This window comes from Poecile atricapillus, chromosome 38 (assembly GCF_030490865.1).
Source record: "Poecile atricapillus isolate bPoeAtr1 chromosome 38, bPoeAtr1.hap1, whole genome shotgun sequence".
NCBI classification, from domain to species: Eukaryota; Metazoa; Chordata; class Aves; order Passeriformes; family Paridae; genus Poecile; species Poecile atricapillus.
In genome coordinates, this window is record NC_081286.1 from 45,808 (window position 1) to 70,714 (window position 24,907).

Sequence of the window (24,907 nt, forward strand, 5' to 3'; positions counted from 1 at the left end):
CTAAGACTATATGATACCTGTGTATATCTATACACTGTATATACACCACATATATATGCATTTACACTACATATCTTTACTACATATGTTACACACATGCTACATAGACTACATACATCTGCACACTATAGACTATAAACTACATATATGCACACACTATATATACACATACGCTATACATATTCACATATAAACACACACGTGTGCATACATACTCACTATGTACACATGCACACACTGTATCTACACACACACATATACCTAGAGACATGGATCACTATGACGGCACCCGGGAGCAGCAATATAGGCACAAGGGCAGGGGCAGCCGCAGCCCCAGCGCGGCTGAGGCCAGGCGCCGACTCCCATCCCCGAGGGCACACAGGGACCGAGAGCTCGGGGCTGGGTTTTCTCCAGGAAAACTCTCGGCGGCTGGAGAAAAGCCCGGGGTTCGCCGTGGCCCGGCAGCGCCTGGCAAACACTCACCGCGGGCGCCGCCATGTCGCTGTACGGCCATGGCCCGTCCCTGAGCACTTCCGGGGCTTCAGCTCCTCCTCTCCTCCGTTCACTCCTCCTCTCCTCCGTTCGCTCCTCCTCTCCTCCGTTCCCTCGTCCTCCCCTCCGTTCCCTCGTCGTCCCCTCCGTTCCCTCGTCCCCTCCGTTCCCTCCTCTGGGCGCTGCTCCGCCCGCGGCCCCTCCATGAGGCAGTTCCGTGGGACGCTCTGAGGGACGTCCGGGCGGGCGGATTTGAAATGGCGAGCGGGCGGCGGCGCTGGCGGTAAGGGCAGGGCGAGGAGCGGGAGGGGAGCGGCAGCAACACCAACATCCTCAAGCACCGGGACAAATGTCCGTGCGGCGGCGGTGGTAGTGGTGGGGAGTCCCGGGCTGGCCTCGCTGCTGAGTGCCCCGGTCGCCCTCGGTACGGTTTAGACGCGCTCTCAGGGCGAGAGGGCGGAGCTGCCCCCGGCTCGGCCGCGCTCCTGCGCTCTTCTCTTTTTTATCCTGCTGGCGTGCTGGCTCTGGCAAACTGCTCTTCCATCTCTGCTGCAGCTCTGCTCTTACAGCGGGCTGGCTAATGGCAGCAGCAGCGTGGCCAGCAGGAGCAGGGCAGTGACAATCCTGGTACGCGGCGCTGGTGAGGCCGCGCCTCAGTGCTGTGTCCAGTTCTGGGCCCCTCAGTTCAAGAAGGACACGGAGGGGCTGGAGCGTGTCCAGAGAAGGGCAGCGGAGCTGGGGAAGGCTCTGGAGCACAAGTCCCATGAGAAGTGGCTGAGGGAGCTGGGGTTGTTTCACCTCCTGGTGAAAAGGAGGCTCTGGGCAACCTCATCATTCTGGAAACACCTGAGAGGAGGCTGTAGCCAGATGGGGGTCGGCCTCTTCTCCCAGGCAACGAGCGACAGGACACGGGCTCAAACTGTGCCAGGCTTTGGTGGGACAGCTGGAGGAATTGCTCCACAGAAAAGGCGATTGTACACTGGAATGGTCTGCTGTGAGCTTGCTTCAGCAATCACCGCACCTGCCCGGCATGTTGGTGGAGTCAGTGTCCCTGGAGGTGTTTAAGGAAAGGCTGGATGTAGCACTTAGAGCTGTGGTCTAGCTTACAAGGTGGTGATTGCTCATAAGTGGGACTAGAGGATCTCACAGGTCTTTTCCAGCCTCATTGATTCTGTTATACTAGAAGCTAATCACTTGCTATGTTTGTGAAAATTCAATCTTTTTGTGGTTGGTCCCAGTTAAAATAATGGACTAATGCAGCTTCTTCCCCAGCCACAGTGAACTCATGAATATGCTGCCCTGTGAGTTGAGCTCGAGAGCTAGACTTCTGTTGTGGTTTGTGAGCAGTGTAACTGGAAGTAAAATGAAGCAACAGTTTATACTAATAATGTGTTTTGGTAATGTTTGTAGTGGAGGGGGCTTTTCTTAGTTATAATTCAGTCATTTAAGCCTATCCCACAAATGAGATACACTTTCTGCCCTCTACAGAGGTTCTAACTTTTCTCTAAAAAATCCTTTTTCTGTTTCTCTGATTCTGCTGCATCTCTTCTGTATTTTCCTCTCTCTTCCTGGATTTCTCAGCCTCCTTTGGACTGAATTCTTTTGGGATCCTCCCTTATGGGGAGCTCTGCTTATCTCAGCTCTTGTGATTTGATGAAAACTCCCCAGCTCGTCAGAATCTTGTTTCTCGTGTTTATTGGAAGGTCAGCACAAAACTTGGCAGGTCTCTCCAGACTGACTGCACAAGGTTATATCTTTGCAATCTGGTACATTTCTTTCTTCTGCTGGTACAACAAGGCCTTGTGGCTCATCCCGTGCCTGACAGCACAAAATGGCCCTGAACTACACGGTTCTTTTCTCTTTATACCTATTTTTACTCAATTAATAATAGACACGTATATTATTTCTCTTAATGACCCAATGACCCTTCACCTTTGTGCTACACTGCGGCATTTTCTGTCCAATCACTTACTATTACCCAAAAACCTCTAGGAGAAGAACATGAAGAAGAAAGGACAAGAGACAACACCCTAAATCCTCCATCTTGCCTTCTGCTCTCTAAACTAACTTTTTCACCCAGTGATTTAAGAAAACTTTCTAATCTACACACTTACACTTTTAGCTTTTTCTATCTAATTTTAACAGCTGTTTTCATGTATCACCATGAAAACATGCTCATGAATTTCATGTTACATGAAATTCAGTGTTTTTCTGGATCTTCGAACTAAGTATCGGAAACAAGGGTACACACTTTGTATCCCAGACTCCAACAGAAAGCTGGCACTGTTTTCCTGAATTAATTCTGTTTACTTCAAATTCCACCTTAATGCCACTGTGGGGACTAATATTCCACTTTGATTTATATCTGCATGCATAGTCTGAAGACAGCCATAATATTACCTCAGAACAGGTTTTCCAGTGATTGTGCTGTGATGCTGGGGGATCAGTTGCAAATGAATTGGTAGGCTCAGACTGAGCAGCTCAGGAGCTGATGTATGGCTGAAGTGCTGTAAGCAGTACTTGTGTACTCGTGGTAGTGTGGCCTTTTTCCCAGTGGACTGAACTGAAAAATTTCTCAAGCTCTTTTGCTTTTGGAACCTGGGGGTTGGAAGTGACCAAACAGAAAGAAAGGCAAAACAGTAGGTTTGGAGTAACCACTGACTCTTTCATCAATAAACCAGTTGATTTAAAAGACTGTGGCTGCTCTTACATATTTCTGGGGTCTAACATAATCAATCTTTTTTTTGATCCAATGTACAGGTCTACTTCTTTATTCTGAGCTTTTGGGAAATCATTGTGGCATTTAGAACACAAAATACCCTTAGACCCTGTATTTTCTGACACTGCTGGAACACTGAGGGATTTACAGCAGTCACAATGAGGCGAAGCTCAAGTATTGCTGGAAGCAGCAGCCAACAATCTATGATGGCACTGAGAGTGGAGGACAGCAACAAGATGGGTCTTCAAACACCTCAGATGTAAGTCTTGCCTGTCAGATTGCTAAAAATAATTATATAGAACTAATTCTATATAGAAGAATTCTATGATAATAGAAATTATAATAGAAATTCTATGAAGAGATTTATCATAGTGTGTGGGAGTAGCAACTGAGAAAAAAAAAAACTGAGAAAAAAAAAAACTGAAACGGTGAGAAGTCTCCTTACAGCCAAGGGTGTTTGCACAAGTGCTCCAGTTTTGCAACACTACTTGCTTTAACCTTTTTGTATACCTGTGTCATGTTTCAAATGGTAACCCTTTGTTACGTGTTGCTTAGGAGATGGCTGGGTGCATGAGCTGACCTTTCTAAGATGTTGCTGTGATGAAGGTGTTGAGGAATATATGAGTGCATGTATAGTTCTTGTAAAAGCAAGAGATGAATTGGTAGAAACAGTCACTTGAATCCTTCTCTCTATTCCTAAGGAAGGACAGAGGCACCCTTGGGAAGCGGACCATGAGCAAAGCTACATCTGGAGCTTCAGAAGGAAAAGCCAGCTGTTCTGGGAACACGTATGTACAGGTTTTGTTCTCTGCACTGTATATTAAAACAAAAATGGTCCTATATAATTTTGGAATTTTTCTTTCTTGACCGGTTTTTGTTATAGGGAATAATGGATCCGAGGCAAGCAGACCTTCAGTTCTGCCTTCCTCCAGTCCTTGATCAATAAACAATAATGCTGTGGAGCAGGAATTGCTTTGGGAGCTTTTTTTTTTTCTTTTGGGAATGACGTGCACTGCAGACCTTAAGAGTATCCCATTACATTTTTTTGTTTAAGGAAGAATGACATCTAAAGTATACTCTGCATTAATTTCTTCTCTCTGAGGTACCAACCTTCCGAAAATCTAAAATCTTTCTGCTTAGCTCATGACTTTCTGTGTTGTGGGTATCTTCTTTCATAGGACCCCCAATGCTGCAGGAGTCTATTCCTTTTAAATAGTCCTTAAATATTTTGGTCTTTATTCACAGTCACCAACATGATTTCTTCATCTTTGGGTTTGTTTTCTGCTCTCTAAGAGTTTATTTCTTTCAGTAAAACGATGACATTATTCATCTAGGATGCAGTAATCCCTTTGTTGCACACGTGGCATTGTGGCTTCCACGTCGATGATGTTTATCCAATCACCTTAAATGAAGAGAAAACTTCAAGTATCACTTTGTATAACAAATGCAAAGAAAATATCAACATAGCATTCGTGCTGTGACTTAAACATGAAGAGTGTTCTCCTTTCTATGTATTGTCACAAGACCTGTGTTTGCTGTCTGTCCTTAGAGCGAGTGGGGCTGGAGGGTCCCACAGCAGCCAGCACGGTGTGTTTGGGACAGAAAAGATAAAGGATCCCAGGCCCCTTCATGACAAAACATTCATCCAACAATGTATCAAGAAGCTTTATGAGGTAACATATTAACTCCTTCTGCACTTATGTTATGAGGTGTAAAATATATTCATAACTTTCTCTTGGTTTCAACTCTTAAGCTTTATTTAGTGACTGGTATTCTGTGTTTCTTTTGCACAGTTCCTCCTTGAGAATGCTTATGGCCACAATGTTTCCATGAAATCTCTACAATCTCCGTCAGTTAAGGACTTTTTAAAGATCTTCACCTTTCTCTATAGATTCCTCTGCCCTTCTTATGAGCTGCCTGACTCAAAATTTGAGGAGGAAATTCCCAAAGTTTTTAAAGACCTTGGGTAAGATTATTATTGTTATTCTCCTGGGCTGAATAGATATGGCTAGAAATTTAAAAGCTAAGAATTCCGCATTGATAGTTGGGGAGAATGGGTAGGTTTTTTAATTCAGATGAGACTCTAAAAGTACAATGTTGTGATAGTTTTGTTTCACTTTTGTTCAGCTCTAGGTTTACTTGCTGATTTTCAGAGTCTACTGTACACTTTATATTTAAACCTGCAGAACTATAAGCTCTTGGAATCTTGCTTTGTAACATTAAATTTAATTGATTATTTGTATAAAAATTTGAAAGGTAGGACAGAATTCTTCTTGACAAACCTTTCTGTTCATTCTGTTAGAGTCTAACAACTAAAATTTCCAGAATTTTTGGATCAAGTCAATTTAGTTTAAAGTATGTTTTCCTGCAATTACACTTATTCTGCTTTGAAAGCAGAATGTGGAAATAACAAAAATGACTGTTGAGGTGATAAAACGCTAAGTAGCTGAGTGGTTTATTGCTGAATTTGTTCAGTGTTTGAAATTATTAATGCCCCAACACTTTCCCAGAAAGAAAACCCTCTGCCTATTGTTAATTGTGAATTTTCAATCTCATTAAAAAAAAAAAAAGTCTATTTTACTCCTGTAGATTTGAATCCGTGATGGTGTGAAAGTGCCAGGGCTCCTTAAACGTAGGTGTAAATCTGGTTTTTTTCACTTCTCGGCATTTTAATAAAATTTTGCTTTGATCTGTAACATTTGATACTGCTGACCTAGCGTTGAAAAGGATTACACTGCTGCACCAAGAGTGTCATTTTGGATAAAATTACTAATTCTGACAACTCACTTGAGGTTGTCTTTTGGGAGCATCTGGATGACGCTCTTGATCATATGGTTTAGTTGTAGGCAGTCTGACGAGGAGCAGGGAGTTGAGTTTGTTGATCCTGAGCGATCTTTTTCAAATCAAGATATTCTACGAATCACAAAATGAGAAACCCACAAAAATTTAATAAAATAGTGCTGTAAGAACTTAATTTCCTTTGAAGTACAGTATAAAGTGCAATTGAGTTTGCTCTTCCTTCTGTGCTTTCATCCACATATAAAAACGTGCTGCTTTATTTTCCAAATATGCTGGTTTGTTTTGGTCACTGTGTGCCACAGCTATTAAAAATCTATCTTCTTTGGCCTTATAGGTACCCCTTTGCTCTGTCAAAAAGCTCCATGCGTACCGTGGGTGCACCACACACCTGGCCTCAGGTTGTGGCAGCTTTGGTTTGGTTAATTGATTGTATCAAGGTAACGTTAAACAAATCTCTTTAACATATAGGTAAAGAAAAAGTTGGGTGTTCTTAGCTGTAATCTGGGAGCTGACCCTCAGCCTTACGTTTTAGTAACTTTTAAAGTGAGCTTTTCATGTTATATTGTGATATTTTTTTCTTTAAATGTATGCACTGGATAAACTAAAGTATAAAAGAAAGGTGGGGAAACACTGACTTATGCATACATTAAACATGGAAAGTTAATGGGTACAATCATTGAATAGAACATCTATCTTCAGTGCAAATGTTGTGACATCTACCATTCTCTCCTAAATCTGAAATCCAAGGATGTAATTTTCAACTGAAATTATTCAAATGTCCTGTAATTCTTATACAGAGTGGCAAGTTTTGTGTTTGGGTGGGGTGTTTTGATTTAATTTTGGTTTTATTTGAGTTTTTTCGTTGTGGTAATTGTTGCTGCTGCCAGCTCAAGTCTGAGCAAAATTTGGAATCTGTGACAGAAGTTCACCACTGCTGACCTAAGCACCCATGAACATCCTTGTCCTTTTTTGCTGAAAAGACACGAGACAATTTGCCAGTGTTGACTGTCCAGTTCATGCCTCTTTGCCTGCGTGTTTAGTCAACTCAACACAGGCTCATTCCAACCTGCTTGCTGAAATCCTAATCCGGTGTTACTTTGCTTCTTATGAAACCAATATGAAAACGAATGGATGTCTCCACGTTCGCTCTTTGAGTGTGCACCTCTGCTTTTCAGCTGTACCACGCGTTCAGGGAAAACCCACCATCGTATGATGATGAACAGGCCTGGGGAGGAGAGACGGATGATGGAATTGTACATCGTAAGGTACCATAACAAGGGAATTAGAATCAGAATTGCTCAACTAAATTTTGCCATGTGCTGTAGCAACACAATTTAAATACAGTTTAGGTTGCTGTGTCATGTACTTAGAGATTCTGTTCCCTTTTTTATTCACAACACTTTCTAGGAAGTAGAGTAGCATTATATAAAAAGCCTGATCATCTGTTTCCTGAGCAGGCATCATGGCCAGTCTGTTGGTGAAGACTGGGTATTAAACAGAAATGCCTTATTCTCCAAGCACCTACTGTTTCAGTTCTCCTTTGTGGAGAAAGGGAATCATGCTGCTTATTGTTTTAATAGAGTTTCTGGTATGTTTTGCTGTAGCACTCGAGACTTCTGAAGTTCACAGCAGTGCAGTGTAAAGACAGTGACTTAATTCTAAATATAGTGGCTCCTGCCAGTATCTAGTCAGTTAACTACGTAAAAATGGATTATAAAGTTTTATTTCTGAGCCACAAAATAGGGTGGCAATGTAATTCAGGGTCTTAAAAATCCAGCAGCTTGGTTTCTTTTCAATGTATCATTGATTTTTAGTACTACTCAGATTGAACTCGGTGTTAACACACAACAGGTGTTTGGAAGGGGTCACATTATAAGCTAAACATTTAATTAGAAAATTGCAAAAAGCAAGTTAAATCATAATTTTGGACTAAGGCTACAACCTGATGGTTGGCAAGTAAAAATGTTTTTAAATTCAAAATGTTCTTCAACACTGACACTTATGCATATACGTTGATACAGAATTCACAATATTGGTGTAATTGCTTCTGAAACATCTGTAACAGTGTCTAGCAGATTCTTTTTGGGTAAGCTTTCGTTAATTCTAGACTAGTTCTTTGACATCTGCAGATCTGAATTTTAACGGTCATATTTACTCAAGAGATCTGTTAAACAGATCTCCGGTTTCCATAAACTAGCCTGAGAGAATCATATCCGTCAGGATGAAAAAGTCTTAAATATGGTACCTTCAATCCTTGTTAAATATTACAGAAATATACAGAATTTCTAGACCTTTCATACGGTGAATTATAGGTGCCTCCTTCTGTCTGAATATAATCTGTTGACATTCTTTGCTCAAAGGAAAGAAAAATGTTTAATTTTACAAAAGTACAATCAAAGCATTGAAAGATATTTTGGTGTCTGCTTAATTCCAGTGACTGAGTAGCTTTAGACTACCCAGATATTTTACAGGCCTTGGAATTGTTGAAATGACAGATTTTTAAATTGTTTTCAGCTTTTCATGGACTACTGTGTGAAGTGCTATGATCTTTTCATGCAAGGGAGAGATACCTTTGAAGAGTTGGATGCTGAAGTGCAGTCAAAACTAAGTAAGTTTTTGAGTTTTAATTAAGTATTCAATTGTGTTACTGGTTTTTCTCCTAACATCAGTTTGTTTGGTTTACAAGTGGAAGTGATCTAAGGGAATCTCGAATTCCTAAGTACGTTTTGGTTACTTCAACTTTTAATGCTCTCTTTTTTATATATTTTTTACCAGTACAGATGGATAGGTCATGATCTACTATCAGCTGTAGCTGTGTCACCTGTTTTTTTAATGGTTTGTCACAGAAAACCAGTGTACAATTCTTCAGATGCAAACTCCCATCTATGCAGATGACTCTTGTTCATGTCACATTTATGTCTTGTTTATGGCAAAGCTAACAATTAAAAATCAAGAAAAAGGAGGATTATCAGAGGATGCACACCTGATCACTAAGAAAGTTCATCTTTTGAAAGCTCTGGAAACAGTCTGCAAGTTTCAAACTCTGTTGTGAGGGTTCTTGTGTATGATTCAGCTGTACCTGTGTTTGTCTTCAGGTGGTGGAAAATTATTAGGTTTTTTTTACTCACTCACCACCTACAAAAATACAAACAGAATGTGAGAACAAGGAAGAAAAGTGTTGCTTACTTTCTTTGATTTCCTATGAAAAGCCAGACTAAGGGCCCTTTGTTTGCAAACTGGAGCCATCAGTTGGAGAGGAAACAAGCTACCACGCTGTCACTGGATATTAGGAAGAAATAATCATCCCATTCTTTGGCAAAGCCAAGTGAAGTAAGGGAAAAGATGTCTCAAGAAGCAAGGAAGTGTATGGATAAGAAAGAGGTTGTTAAATAAGTTTGATCTGTTCTAACTTCACAAGGTAGTCTGCCTTGTATACTCTCTTGTGGTTTGGGCTGTACGAGAGTTTGGAAACTCTTACCCCTTGGGAGTGACTTTGAAATCTTTTTGTCATGAAGACTGAGAAACCCATTTCTCTTCTTGTTTGTTTTGGGGTTTTTGCCTAGTTGCATTTGAAGGAAGGGTTTTTCTGATAAGTTCTTGGGGTGTTGCAGTTACTTCTTCAGTGTAAAATAATTGTGCGGATCATGGGTGCTTACTGTGCTGAAGCTTAAGTTCAGATACTCAAAATAGGTGGTGATATTAGTGAGATTAATTTGTAACCCCACTTTCTTCTCTCTCCTACAGAGGATTTATTTAATGTAGATCAAGCCCGGATGGAAAGTTTAGAAGCTGAGAACAGAAGACTTCAAGAAGAGATTGCAAGACTAGAAAAAGAGAAGGAAAGCGAGCCAGTTAGTAAATTGTGTCTCTGTTTTTATGGTGGAGTTGAACTTTATATTATTGACCGTTTCTGAATGAAGATACTTACAATACATAACAAATGGAAAATTATTTTCAGTGCTTTAAGTTTTTAATTAGGCCAGGTTTTTACAGACTTTATACCATTGTAGAACAAGGCTTTTTCTGTGGAGTGTTCAGTGACTATTTGTTTGATAATGTGCAGATGTTTCCAGATAATAAGGTCTTGTATTGACTGAAATATTAATAAAATACTTGAACCTCTTTTTTTTAATATAACTTTCAAGATTATTTTTTCCAAATGTGTTGGTATGAGGCGTGGGATTCAGTGGTAACAATATATTTTATGGAAAATATTTTGCTTTAAAAGCTGGATTCTGCTTTTAATGCATCACGAGCTTAAAAATGGGTTAGTGCCTGTGCAGGTGGCAAATTAAAACTCTTGCTGTGCAAAATGTGCTGGGTTTATTCCTGGCTTTCCATGCCCTAGTTTTATCTGCCTTCCATATATTATTAGAGTTTAGTTGTGAACTACTGTAGTAAGAATTTTCTAAGTGCAGTGTCTGATGCAAATGACAGACGTAATGCTGCAATGCAAGAATCTTTTCAGGCTTCTTAGCTGTTATTTTAAAGGTGCTTGACTTGACTCAGCTCTCACAGGGCTAAAAAAATTGTTAAAGTTCTTTAGTTTTATATTTGTGCTATTGATATTGACCAATTATTCTACTGTCTTGTCTGGAACGTGAAGCCATTATTTTATATTCATCTAAGAGTGGTTGTTCTTCTCATCCATTTCCTAGGATCGTAGAGTAACACTACGAAAAGTGAAATCATCTCTTGAAGGAGACGTCCAGAAATACCAGGCTTATTTGGCTAGCCTGGAATCTCATGTAGCTGTCCTTGATCAAAAGCTGGAAAGTGTTAACAGTGAAGTTGAGACAGCAGGTAAGGAGGCCTTGATCACAGTCAGGACAGTGTAGCTAGAAACAGTCTTCAGGTTGTAGCTCTTAGCTTGAGGACAGAGGTTGATCCTTGGAGTAGGATGATGCTACAAATAAGCTTTCCAGTATGGATTGCTAATAAAGATACTTTTTGTCTAATAGTTCTTTCATGTCCATTTCACAAATGTTTTGTGAGCTTAGAAATGGAAGTAGAAGCAATGAAGCAGGAGAATGCCCGGCTCCAGCATGTCTTAGATAACCAAAAGTACTCAGCTGTGGACATTGAGAGAGTAAATCACGAGAGAAATGAGCTGCAGCAAACCATTAACAAGCTGACCAAGGAACTAGAAGCAGAAGAGCATCTGCTGTGGAATGAAGAGATAAAATATGCTAGGAATAAAGAGGCGGTATGTGAAAACCACACTACACTCAGAGGTGGCTGTCAGTTGTCATCATATAAGCTTCAAATTGGAGTCTTGATAGTTTATTTCCTATATAATCTAACACCACCATATGTGTATCTAACCAGATAAAACTGACAAGAATGGCCTCTGTTTACATTATCGCTGAAAGATGTTTCTCTTTTTGTCCCCCCTTTTTTCTGTTTTGCACTTAATGGAAGCGTATTCTTTTTTTTTTCTCCAGAAGAGATGTGGCTAGAATATGAATCACTGTCAGCTCTCACTGCTATAGCAGTGATAAGAGCTTTGATAACATTAGCATGCCATTGCTTTGATAACACAAGAAATTTCAGACTAATGTTAATATTTCATAGCAAGGAAGCAAGGCAAAACTATTATTTGAATCAATAGCTTTGCATGCATTTAGGGCTTGATTAGTTCTTTGTGTAGAAGTTGTAACTTCTTTTAAGGGCAAAGTTCAATCCCTTCAAACAGAATGAAAATATATAGTCCTATAGGTGATAGGATTTAAAAGCTTCTGTTTTGCCAGTTGGAGAACTAAAGAAAAAAGTTTCAAATATATTTGGTAAGGTTACCCTTTATCAAGCACTTGTATTAACTTAAATCCTTCTGTACAAGTATGAAGCACATAAAACTGGAAAAAAAACCCCTGAGTACTTTGTTTGCATATAAATAGCACTCATTAATTAGAAGTTAGAGCATTTAATAAGCTTAGTTTAGAGGTATGCTCAAGTTAGTTATAAGGATGTGTGGCTGTGTGGCATTTCCTGTCAAGATGAATGAGAGAAGGCATATTGACCTGATGACTGATCATTGGTTTAGTGTTATTTTCCAGCATGTTTTTAGTTCCCTGTCAGCTAATTCTCAAAAACTTGAGGCAGGAAAAATTATGGCAGATGAATCTGGAAAACCACAGGTGAAGCTGTTCAGTGTCAGCCACATACCCTGAGAAACCTGGCTGTATTATATGTATGCTTCTTAAAGTACTGTATGAATGCTTCTTGCAAAGCTTTCCACTTGTATCTCTTCTATGATTTCTGCCCTTGTCTCCTCTGAGCAGATTGATAAGCAACTGGAAGAGTATCATAAACTGGCTCGAAAGTTGAAATTAATTCCAGTAACTGCTAAGAATTCCAAAGGCCACGACTTCGAGATTCAGTTTAATCCTGACGAAGGACCAAATTGCCTACTCAAATACGGAACTCTGATCAAGGTAAGCAGAGTCAACACTGGAGGCTTTAGTTACCACTCACAAAAAGGATGTGTTTCTTTGAAAATGCTGGAAAGGTCTCTGTCTCACAATGAAATGTCGTTGAGAAGTTTGTGTGATGAGTCACTATAATGATGTTGTATATGAAAGATGTTTGGGTTTGGAGAATGCAGTAGCCTAAAAAATATAGAAAGAAAAGTTGTACTGGGGTGCATCTTGGTTCAAATAAGCAAATTGCATTTGTCAGATCTTCTTGTATGTGTATTACAGGTTCCCCTCATGGAGATCATCAACGAGACTGAGGAAGAAATCATTAAAGCTACTCAACGGAAAATTACTTTGGAAGATGCTTTGGAAAAGGTGTGTTGGCTAATGAAGATTAGGACTAAAACACCAGCCCTAAAACCTTATCTGCTGCTTTCATTCAACCTTTTACATGGGTGAAGTGTGGTGCGGTGGGTTGGATTTTTGAATTGATTGGGGTTTTTCTGAGGACAAGTAGAGGGGGAGAAGCTGTGAGAAAACTTTAATTGTGATGGAACCTAAAAGTTTTTCTAGGAATTGGGGACTTCATTGGTTGCAATATTGTCTATTCCCTGAATTAAAGTTTATCAAGGTTACGTATATTTGACCGTAAATATTGGAAATATTTGTTTTTAATAAGTTGCCCATTCCAGTCGATTGTGTGGCTTACCATCACTGACAAATTGTCATCAGGACGATTTTTAGCAATCCTTGGTTTGCTGGTATCCCAGCCTAGCCTATTTTGTTTTTTGGGAGCTAGCAGGTATAGTTTGTGATGGCATCTATTTGTACGTTGGAATTCTTTCTGAACCATATTTCCTCGGTTACGTTTTCATCCTAGGTGAATATAGAGCTAGCGGACAAGAAACGCAGTGTGAAAATGCTGGCAGAAGAAGCTGAAAAGCTAGATGATCTTTACCAGCAGAAGCTTAAGGTAGAACTTCTTACAGCTTGATGACAAGTCATCCTTAATCATACCCTTATCCTTAACCTTCGTGTTTATAGAGAAGTTTTGGGGGTTGCATTTTTGTTTGGGCTTCTGCCTTTGCCTTCTTCCCTTCCTCTTACAGGATTTTTTCATTCTTTTCAGAAAAGTTATTTGACTGCTACCTTAACGGAATCAGTTTTCACTCCCTTGTAAGAGAATCTGGCATGATACTGTAGCAGATCCTGGAAATCTTAAATTACTGCATCCATTAATAAAAGCAGCAGCAATCATCTGACCAGAATCTGCCATGTCTAATTAATTTGTATATAATAAATACATTTATATTTTTTAGTAAACACGTTTAATCAGCCTCTGTAGAAAATAAGGAAATCTTTTGGCTAGCCAAAAGTACGTTAAATTGTTTTAATGATCTCAAACTGCTGCTTGCTTTAGGTTCCTTTCCCAGCACAGGAGCAGTCCCTATCCTTTTCCCCACTTGCAGTTCAGCAACAAAACACAGCCCTCTGTTAACAACAGAGTGGCTATTTTGGTACCTCCCAACTTCTCTGACAGCACTGTTTTGCTGGGGCTGAGGTGCTCTGCAGAAAAATGTTCTTTGAACTAAGCCAGTGTTTACCAGATATGCTCTTGTAAATCCTAACTCCTTTTGCTATAGCCGTGAAACAGGGTTGTTTCACTGCTAATACCTGCTGAGTTGGCTAAGGACAATTAATTTAGTTTCTATTTTTCAAAACCACATGAAATTTAGCTTTTGCTCTGTGCTCTTGCATATACTTTTCTCTAAAGTTAAACTCGTCAAACATACAGTTGCCATTGGATGTTTATTATAAGACAGTCATGTAATTCCTCTTGTGATTTTTAAAATGCTGTTTGTAAGTCTTAAGTATTAAAGTTATTTTTTCAGGATGATGCTTCAGTAATCTCCCAGAATTGCATGTCGAGTTGATGACAGAATTTTGTTTGGTTTTGTGTGTAGCATCAACAGTGTCATTCTCCTTGAAGAGACGATTGCTTGGAATTGCACTCTCAGACAAAAAGGAAAAGCCTGTTTTCGCACTCAAATGTGGTTGTATTTTTTTAACCTAGAGAGAGTTGCTCATGATGTGCCGTTTCTAAGCTATATAGACTATCTAAGCAACACCTTTGGAGTTTAACTGTGAGGGGAAACGAGCTGCAACACAGACCTTTAAATATGGTCAAAGGAATAAAGAGATGGTTGGGCTTGTTATGGGATGGGGATGATACAGAAAATAGCTGAAACTTTATGTTTGGGAGGGATATCCTTGGGTTTTCTTCTTTTCAGTTCTGAAATTCGAGTTACTTGTGTGAATTTTGAATTCAAGCATTAGAATGTAATCAGGTAATAAAAACAAGAAAAAAAAATTAAAATTATTCCCGAGCAATGCCATTTTTTTCTCCTCTTATGACTATAGGAGATAGAAGAGGAAGAGCAAAAACGTGCAAATATACAGGAATCAATAGAAAAGCATAAACAGTTACTTGAGAGTGGTGTCTATGACGGTCTCAGTGAAGCCACAAATGAATTGCATGATCTCCAGCGACAGTAAGACTCGTAACTTCGGTGTTTGCCTTGTTTATTTTGTTTTTTAAGGATAAAGATATTCTCTTGAATGTAACATAAAGTTGTTTCAGCATGTATCCATCTCAGTGTATCAATTTCACAAGTTAACAACTGAAAGGTGTTTCTCCTCAACACTATTTTGCTAGAATATTTGTCTGCTGTATCAAAACTCCTGTTTTCCATGTAATTTTTTATATATATATATATATATACAATTGGTTGTAGCAAAGAAATTAGTTCCCAAACTTACATTTTATACCTCAAAGTCTGGAAAGAGTATTTGGACTTTAAGGTACATTGTTTCTTATCAGTTAGCAAAATACAGGCTTTTTTTTTTTTTTTTTTAATTGAGTATTAATATATTCTAACTTGGTTCAAATTAACACTAATAGAAAAAAGTATGGCTAAATATGATGATAAATCAGACTTGAAGTGTTTGTTTTAAATGTTAGGATGTCTTGCATTTAGGACACGACCTTCTGAGTATCTTTCCCTTTTAGATATCAAGTTGTTCTGCTAACAACAACAGAAGAGAAGAGAAAAATTGGTGCTAACTTGAATCATCTTATAGAAACAGTTGCTACTCATATAGCATCTATAGTGGTAAGCTAAAATTTGATATCCAGAATTAAATCTCTCTAGAGACATTTGCAGTTAAACACTTGGAAATTAGAACTTACTCTTTCTAAGGAACTATCAGTTATTTAGCTGCTGCACTGAGTCCATGGGAAGTGTTTAACTGAAATCAGGTAACCTCTGCCATGACTGCTTAAAATGCTTTAGCAGAATCAGTACAATACTGATAGAGCTGATAAATACATGACAATACATGATAGAGCTAATAAAGTTTTCTATACCTCTTTTCTAGAAATACCTTGATGAACAGAATGTGAAAATTCACAGAGACTATGAAGAATTCATGTCTGAAGATCTATTGTCGAACCTGACCAGCATCCTAGACAGCTATAAAAAGAAGGCTGAAAGTCTCTAATCACTAGAAGGATGGAGATAAAGATGTTGCATTTCTGAAGCTCTTGTATGGTGCCTTCTAAAAGGATGGATACTACCTGTATTTAGCTCTGAAACTGGTTTGAAGTGGAAGGAAGTAGTTAGGAATGTTTTTTTGTTGACACAAATACATGAAAGAAATAAAAACCATATTTGCATTTTCTGAAGAAATGCTTTGCTCAGACTTTGTACTTGCAATAGCACATGTATACATGATGGGCACGTGCATGACAGAGTTCACATCCTTCTCCAAGCTTCGTTTTACTAACAAGACCAAATGTAAAATGTCTGTCTCCTGCTTGTTCAGTTCCCTATGAAAGTGCACAGAGACACCTCTTACATGAATAAAAAATCAAAACCTCTTTGGAGAAGATGATTGTTCCTTATCTAGTAGTCTTGTAAATAGTCTAGAAAAAGAAACAGTGCCGCGGCACTGCCGATGGCAGGGGTGCCGCGACTACCCTGAAGAAGCCGTCCTGAAAAGGACTGCCCAGGGGCACAGGCACGTCCTCTGCCCGGCGAGTGATCTCAGCTCAGCGGCAGCGTGCAGGCGACTGCAGAGAGGGTGACTAGAGAGCTGTATGGCATGCCACCGAGAAACAGCCTTTATTATAGCAGGGCCCTCCGTGAAGGGAGCCAGTGACAGCAGCTCCCCGAACAGGGGAAAAAGTGGGGTATTTATAGGGAAGGAGAGGGGAGGGGGAAGCTGGGATACCTGTAGCAGGGTGGAGTGGCAGGGGAGAACACCAATGGGGTGCAAGAGTTTAACATCACTAACTCAAAGACCTCTGGGAGTAACTCAAACCTCCTCTGGGAGGCTGAGCCGGAGCCTGTCACCTCTTCAGAAGCCGGAAACCAAAGAGAGACAGAAATTCCTGGGTTTACATCTTAAGGTAGGTGTTCACAGGTTGATCTCACTTTTCAATGGTTAAAACCAGTGTCAATTCTCAGAAATGGCCAGTTATTGGCCAGGAGAAAAAACTCCCATCAGCCTCCAGCAGTGTCAACTTCCCTAGCTCTCAAAGCCAGCCTGAAAGGTGCTGAACTTAATATACAACATAAACCAGGCCATTTGGGGACACCAGTATCATAAAGTCACCCCAGGATAAATATTTAATGCCTCTGATCTTATTGTATTTTTATTTAGATGCATCTATAAATGCACTTGGCTAAAGGGACTTGACATTTTTTTAATGCCAGAGGCTCAGATAATCATGGCCAAAAAAAGAAATAAAAAACTCCTGCCTCCAATTTTGCACTTGATGCAACTAAGAAATAATCAGTGGACCTGGTAAAGTCCAGAGCTACTTCACAATTAAATAAGGTAATTTCTAGTGCAATGCATACTGAGCGAAAACAGCTCAAGAGGAGAAATGTTTTGGTCAAAATTAAATTAATAGATAACACAAGGGATACAAATTGCTATGAAACATTGGATGAACTGCTCATGGTGAGATATGCTGGGTAGTGAAAGGCACAGGAACGGCTTCAGGGGAGCAAACTACAAAGGGGCTGAACTTGATGGTGCATGTATTTAGAAAATGTTTCTTGCATTGGTAACAATCTGGCATTGTCCAAGCTTTTCTGGAGCATAAACTGGTGAGTAAAGCAACATTCTTGCACAGAACTGAATCTTTCTTTTTCAGATACACTGATAGTTTCCTGGATGTGTGGAAATCACGATACTTCCAAGGTATATGAAAAAGGTAAACAGTGGTGAGAATATATATGTAGTGTCACATATACCTGAAAATCTTACTGTGATGAGTTTACATGTCAAATCTTGGGACTCTTTCACCTCTCTATTGCCTCCTTGTGCATTCTATATTATATTTCCAATCGCCTCTACAACAACATACAGCTGCAAAGGGTTTCGCTGCTTTTGACTCTTCTAATTCCATGCAATCCCTGAATGGGCCTCCCAAGCTAAGGGAATAGGATTTAACTGCAGGTGTGAACATTTGTATGGTTTTCTTCATTTCTCTTTCAACCCATCTCCTGTCCCACAGGTACAGTTGCTTGTGCCACACACCTCTTAGGTGACTGCGGTAAGTCACTTCTATCTTCAAAAAACTGTGTTGTCTTGCTCAAATATATCTAATTGGGAAAAAACAGTGTTTTCTTTCTTAAAGAAAACACTATTTGGGCAGAAATTTAGTTTTGCATGTTGCTCAGTCTTGGTTGAAACAAAGAAATCAAGATTAAGGAAAAATGCTTGAAAGGGGGGTCTGACAAAAACCAGACCCTGACACCTAATCCACAAGAACAGGAAAAGAGTCAGATTGCAAGATAAGATAAGGAGCTAGAATACACAAACAAGAAGCAAAGACAAACGACTAAAAGGGGCACAGGGCTAATTATAATATAAAGTGGAGATAGGCGGGGTTAGGAAATGAATATGTATTAGGCGTATCGTGTAAACCTGCTCTGTAAAGGATAAAAAGGAAAAACCCAATCAAAAAGGTGTGCATGCTTTTTGGAGGAGATATCCCCCATGCACCTCAGCGCTGAATAAATTCATACCTGCTCTTATAACTACTCTGTGAGTTATAGGGTTCCTTTTATTCCGCAAATCATGGTGACGTGAAAAGTTGTAATACCTTCCAAAACAAACACAAAAAACCCCAAAGTTTTAAGTTTCTCTCCTCAGGCTTTCCCACAGATTTTGGCTACCAGGACCTGGCAGCAACCCACCCAGAAAAGAAAGGAAGGTTTTTATCCCAACACCTGTGTGAGCGGGCAGAGGAACTATTACAACCCTCAAAGTATGAAACCCTTATGGTACGAAACATTGACTCCTAGAAAAGAAACCCTGACTCCTAGAAAAGAATGGATAAATCAAGTAACCCCTTGCCCTGGGTGGCACGAAAATCTGCATGACACAGTCAGATGACTACTAGGAGCCTTACTTAATAGTTATCCGCACGTAACAGCTAAGTCCTTACCTTAAATCCAGTCCATCCCCTCAGGATGTGCTAAACAGCGAGGAAACCCCGGCTCTGCTCTAGGGAAGCCGTGCTCCTCCAGCGCTCTGGAAAAGACGCTCCTCAGAGTAAGGGGAGCCCCTCCTTGCTGTGAGAGAAGACAGGGCTGCTCCTCGGGATTCTGGACGCCGCTCCTCGGGATTCTGGACGCCGCTCCTCGGGATTCTGGACGCCGCTCCTCGGGATTCTGGACGCCGCTCCTCGGGGTTCTATGGAAGCTGCCCCTCAGGAGCTCTGGAAGCCGCGGGGGCTCTCCCTCGGGGTTTCCCGCCTTCGCGACGCGCGCGCCTCCCCTGAGGGTGCGCATCCCCCAGCGCAGCGCGCTTCTCCCCTCAGGCCTTCGCCTCTCCATAGGTGCGCTCCCCTCAGTGGCACGCACCTCACCCCTCGAGGGCGTTCCTCCCCTCAGGTGCGCTTCCCCCTCCTCAGGTGTACTCCCTTCAGCGACACAACCCTCCCCTCAGGTGTGGTCCCCCAGGAGTGCTCTTTTCCTCGGGTGCGCTGCCCTCAGTGACACGCACTCCCCCCGCCTCAGCGATGCTCCTCGAAGCGACACAACCCTCCTCTCAGGCGTACCCCCTCCTCAGGCGCGCTCCTCCCCTCAGCGACACGCTCGTCACCTCAGGCGCGCGCCCGCCTCAGCCTCGCGCGCCGCCCCTCAAGAGCCCGCCCTTCCCTTGCCCTCGGGCGCGCGCGCCGCCCGCCGGCGGGGGCGGGGCCTCGCTTTCGAACGGCGGCGGCGGCGGCGGCGGCGGCGGCGGCGGCGGGCGGGAACATGGCGGGAGCGCGGGCTCTGCTCCGGCATTGCCCGCCGCCGCTGCTGCTGCCGCAGGACCGCCGCGGCGCCGCCTACGAGGGCTTTGTCACTGCCCAGGTACCGCAGCCCGGGCGCCCCTCGGCCGGCGGACTTTACTCCGAGGCGGAGGGGGGGGGTTGCTTCCCGCCCTGCCGGGTCTGGGGAGGGGGAAGCGCTTCCCGCCGTGTCGCGCCTGGTCTGAGGGGGAAGCGCTCCCCGCTCTGCCGGAGTTGCTGGCTGAGCCACGGGGAATGTGAGTCGGGCAATGCCGTTTCCCTGCCCTGAGGGATCCCGCCGCCGTCCCGCGGGTTTGCCCAGGGAATGGCTTCCTGCTGCCTTCTGGGCTGGGTTAGTTGTGCTGACGAAAGTGGTTTTGGGGCAAGGCTGAATGTGCCCGCGTTCGTGGCCTGTGGTAAAAGTGGACGTAAATGACTGATGGCGGGTGTTTGCTTTTTCTTTACTTGTGAGGCGGTTTATTTCCTTTACTTACTTCAGCTGAGGCGGTGCATCGTCCCTCGGGGTGCGGAAAGCGCGGGGCGGGGGGGCAGAACAGCGCCTGAGGCAGGGTGAGGAGGATGCTCCCAACCCAGCTTTGCCATCACTGACACTGTGCCGCTGTGGCTCCTTAAAATATCACACAGACACAGCTCTGAACGGTGTATTTTAATTTAGAAATAGCGCGGGGCTTTACTCCTCTAAGGAGATGGCAAAAGACCTGGGCTGTGCCCCCTAGCATTGTCAAAAACGTAGCTGACATTGCGACTGAAAGGAACCTCTGGAGGTCCTCTGCCTTCAGCAGGTTGCTTTAGGCCATTTTCAGTCGGGTTGTGAACATCTGCAAGCGTTGAGATTGTGCAACCTCTTAGATGGCCTGTTCCAGTCTCTGATCCCCCCCTTATCTATAAATTAGGGTTATTTTTCATTCCATTCAGGTGACATTTCCTGTCTTTCTGTCACCTTAGCCTGTCGGTTTGTGTCGCTCAGGTCTGGCTGTACGTTTTTTAGTCCTTCCCCAGTCCCTCTTTTCTCCAGGCTAAACAGTCCAAGCTCCCTCAGGCTTTCCTGGCATGGGAGATGCTTTGAGCTCTTGGCCACCTTCAGAGCTCCTCCCTGGATTAACTCCAGCGTGTCCATGCCTTGCTTGTGCTGGAGACCCAGTACTCCCAGCTTCAAGGTGTGCAGAGCTGGGATAGGGTCTGGAATAAAAGTTTTAAGGTAAGTTATCTGTCCCCTATGCTTTGGGGCTTCACCAACTTTCTGTATTTCAGTTTTAATTTGATCAACCCGTAAGAAAGTAGGAGGAGGGCCTCAGTAAGGACTGCAAATACAAGTAGGGGGGATTTAGAAGCCGCTGCATGTAGATTGCACTGACAAGAAAAGAAGTTAAATTTATGTACCTGGGGCTGTTTTTGTTTTCAGTTTGTAAAATGCTGATGCAATGTGCTGTGGAGCAGTGCCCAAGGTTCTTTTTAGTGTAGTTACTTCTTAGATAAGCATCTGTTTTGACTTTGACTTGAGCTGAAGATAAACTTCCATGTACAGCAGAATGACTTGGATTACATTATGTGTTTCGGTCTTGTCCAGATTTGGATAATGTTTATTTTTCTCCTGAAAAGTGTTATGTTTGCTTTATGAAATGTGATGTACTGAAGAGTTTTTGCTGAATATTGTAAATTAAAGGTCAAGAGTATTTCAACTTCAGAATTAAAATCAACATTATTTGTACTTGTCACTCATGCTGCTTTTTATCCCTAAGGCAAGAGATTCTGATTAGTATTCATGAAAGAGAGAAAAGACAGAGGTTTTTCCTTAGTAGCTGATCTGATGGGGAATCGTTCCCACAAGTGTCTAATATTTTTCTTTTCTGACCTTCCTGTTAACTAAATACTTCTTTTCAAGGGTGGAGACTTCCACATCAGGCTACTGCTGCCGGTGGATTTGCAACTGAAAAGTGCCAGGTAAGAGACTTTTATGACAGCACTTTCTAAGTGTGATGTTACAAAGTTAATTTTGATAAAAGCAATAATGGATATGAAAATGAGTTATCCTTTTTTTCCCAATATCAGTGTTATTAAGTAATTTGCACTGGTTAATTTGCACTGGTTTCATCTTAACCTTGCAATAAAATTGCACAGCACCAGTGTTAATGAATGCTGACGATAAGCATCGCCTATATCAAAATATTTTGTTGTTAATTAACTTTGAAACATGTTGTAATTAATTGGTTGTATTTACATACATGAAGCAATGTACTGGGGAAAAAATTATATTTTTATATACACTTTATATTTATAGATCATTTAGATGTGACCATTTCAGAAACAGAAAATTCAGTGCAAAGCTGTAAATTTAAGCAATTAGGTGAGCAATTTAAGCAATGATGGATAACAGAGCTTTTAAACTTCATTTTCTGTTTGCTGTTTCTGTGTATTAATTGGTATGACCCAACTTTTCCTTGAAAGCTTTGTTCTTATTTCCGTTTATCCCAGCAGTCAGTGGCAAGTGGGATGAAAGGGGCCACTGCACCTACATGGGTGAGCCTTTAAGTTTGTATTCCATGGTTCTGCCTGGGCCAGCCAGCTCCAAACTGGGAGCAGATGTGGTATTCCACAGCTTTATTACATTCTAGGTTGGGTGATTAAAACTGCATTACAAAGGTAACTTTGACATTTTCAGCTTATCACTTTTAAATATTAGTGGATTTTATGAAGTCACACTTGCTTGCAAGAATTATGTTGTTGTTTTTGGCACAGAAAGGGCTTTTGCAGGTGGATGCTTAATTTTTAATGGGCTTTGACATAGTGACATTTGGAAGTTTTAAGTAACTTTGAACACAAAACTCAAAGCAGTTCTGAAGTATTGTTTCGTTCCTTTGGTTTTTTTCCAAGAAAAGCTGTTGTGTGTAGAAGGCTTTCTGCTGTCTTCTAAAAATCATGTACTGTGAATTTAAAATCTCTACAAAACTCTTGTTTGCCTAGGATAGAGTGCAGCTGGCGTCTGAAGAAGATCCTGCGTGGATGTCGGCACATTTTAAAGCAGGTATGCCAGTTTAAAACCACTTATTTAAATATGATTATTAAACAGTCTTAAATCTTTGTTTATAAGGATTCTGAAAAGCTTGTGCTCGTGCACCTATTCTAAAAGGGCTAAAGAGCCTCCCTTTCATTGTAGAGCCAGGATGGTTTTTTTTCAAATGGATGCGGATTTGCAAGTAAATATAATTAGAAATGGATGGAATTCAGTGAATATTTACTTTTATTAAACTTTTGTCTTTTATTTTTTTGACATCAGGCTAGAACAATTTTTAATAAATGACTGATGACATTTTTACTGGAATTTTTCTTTACTCTCTCAATTAGAAACAGATTTTGTCTTCTTTTTTTAACGTATTTACTTCTTTACAAGTTGTTCATAATGCACAGGGGAGAATTCACATTAATTTTTAATAGACTCAGTTCATTCTTGGGATCTAAATTACACCTGAGTACCCAAAGGAAGCTTTGGAGTGAGGATACAGCAGCCTTTGAGTCCTAAGGAATGCTTTGATTCCAAGGAGGAACCTTCGCCATGGTGTTGGTTGAGACACTGTATCTCATGGATGTGGGTTCATAAATACATAAATGAGTGATGCCAGGGGATGTTTCCTTCTCCAGAAAGTTTCCTGGAAGTTCTCTTCTGTAGCTGAAAAATGTAAACATGTGGTGTACACTTGGGGTTTTTTGTGTTTAGTTTAACAATACCAGAAAAAGAGTTGGGCTGAACCACCAGAAGTTACGAGTTGCAGAAAATTAACTAATCCTCTCTTTCCTCCAGAGGCTGCAGAGCTGCCCAGATCTTGTCAGATTTGTGGTGGAACTGAAGACTGTTTTGGTGAGTGGCAGAATATATGTGTGGGACATGGGAGGCTCTTAGAGCTTTGGGTTTCACTTGCAGTTTTTACAGGTTACTGTTCCATAGATTTATAGCTTTTTTTTTTTTTTTTTAATAAAAAGAAGTGATTTTGTATATATGCTGTTCATGTAACAGTTGTATAAATATCTTATTTAAGTGACTGTATTCTTTGGAATTTGGAGTATTATAGAAAATTTAGAATCCCAGCGAGGGATCTCAGTATAGAGATCCTCTTTACAGTGATTTTCTTGGAATTCCTGTTATTGTCTGGTTTAGGGCAAATTTAGGAGAAAACCTCCAGTGGGGCTTCCCCCGCCCCGGGAAGCAAACCCACGTGGCCCTTTTCCCCCAACTGGTTCAGGAAGAGATTTCTCTGAGAGAAGCGGAAAAAACCTGTTTATTTCACAGGCACAGCACCACCCAGCACAAAAATGAATGATATCAAGTTACAAAACCTCTCGCCCTTCAGAAGAGATGACAAACTTCAGAGGGTCTCTTTCCTGTGGGTGTTTGCTCTGTTATCAGTCCCTTTGGCGCTGGAAAATGCCACTGCCCAGGCTGGGCTCCCGGTAGTCCACGGGTGCAAGCTCCCGGTGCTCCCCCGAGTCCCCAGTCCAAAGCAGGTTCGATTTGTTTCAGAAAAAGGGAAAGAAAACAGTCCAGGAAGACCTCTCTGCTCCGGCTAGTTGGAAAGCCAAGGCAATCTGTGTCTGTCTGTCTGTCTGTCTGTCTGTGCTGTAGTCAAAACTCCCGATGCGGGGGGAGCAAGTACAGCCTCTGAGAACAGACTCGGTGCTTCTTCTCCACTCACTTTTAGTCTCAGATGGAATTTTAAGAATATAAAACCTGTCTCTGGGTTAGGTGGACGAATGGGGATACAATTTAACATCATAATTAACCCAGGACAGGTGGGCTTTGATAACAGCAGCTCTGGGCAGCTGATATCAGAGAAACGGAAAACTATAACAAAAATAGTTTTCTTGTGAGAAACTCCATAAATTAACAGAAAGGAACTTCTGTTTCTCTACAGAAACTGAGGAAAAGACTATAGAAAGAATTAAGATTGTTTAAACCATCAAAATTCTAAAGTTTTTGTCTCTGTTGTCATGTGAACAAAAGAATGATGGGCAGTGAGAAATGAAAAGGTTTTTTTTCTAAAAGTTTATTCTGGTGTTCTTATTCTTGTAGTTTGTCAATAAACTTTCTTTATTCCTTTTAAGTTTTATGCCTGG

The 24,907-nt window shown here is 41.3% G+C and overlaps 2 protein-coding genes across 5 annotated transcripts; both read left to right on the forward strand.

The window, feature by feature from the left end:
* The first annotated feature begins 599 nt into the window (after positions 1-599).
* LOC131591202 (kinetochore protein NDC80 homolog) lies at positions 600-16,162 on the forward strand. 3 transcript variants are annotated; one of them, XM_058861678.1, is made up of 17 exons: positions 603-775; positions 3,253-3,470; positions 3,913-3,999; positions 4,761-4,884; positions 5,005-5,177; positions 6,345-6,447; positions 7,186-7,275; positions 8,525-8,618; positions 9,755-9,861; positions 10,669-10,813; positions 11,011-11,216; positions 12,292-12,444; positions 12,712-12,801; positions 13,307-13,399; positions 14,848-14,978; positions 15,497-15,599; positions 15,865-16,162. In XM_058861678.1, exons 2-17 carry the CDS (start codon positions 3,370-3,372, stop codon positions 15,985-15,987), a joined length of 1,923 nt encoding a protein of 640 aa, XP_058717661.1. In that variant the 5' UTR covers positions 603-775; positions 3,253-3,369; the 3' UTR covers positions 15,988-16,162. The 3 variants fall into 3 exon arrangements, with proteins under 3 accessions (XP_058717663.1, XP_058717661.1, XP_058717662.1); XM_058861679.1 differs by lacking the exon at positions 603-775 and adding an exon at positions 2,081-2,195; XM_058861680.1 differs by lacking the exon at positions 14,848-14,978 and having other exon boundaries at positions 600-775; positions 15,865-15,955.
* A 3,601-nt stretch (positions 16,163-19,763) lies between these two features.
* Positions 19,764-24,784, forward strand: LOC131591207 (E3 ubiquitin-protein ligase FANCL-like). Of its 2 annotated transcripts, XM_058861688.1 has the most exons (5): positions 19,764-19,862; positions 21,684-21,742; positions 22,763-22,823; positions 23,598-23,654; positions 24,084-24,784. In XM_058861688.1, the coding sequence occupies exons 1-5, from the start codon at positions 19,764-19,766 to the stop codon at positions 24,108-24,110; spliced, it is 303 nt and encodes a 100-aa protein (XP_058717671.1). In that variant the 3' UTR covers positions 24,111-24,784. The 2 variants fall into 2 exon arrangements, with proteins under 2 accessions (XP_058717671.1, XP_058717670.1); XM_058861687.1 differs by having other exon boundaries at positions 23,598-24,784.
* The last annotated feature ends 123 nt before the right edge of the window (positions 24,785-24,907 follow it).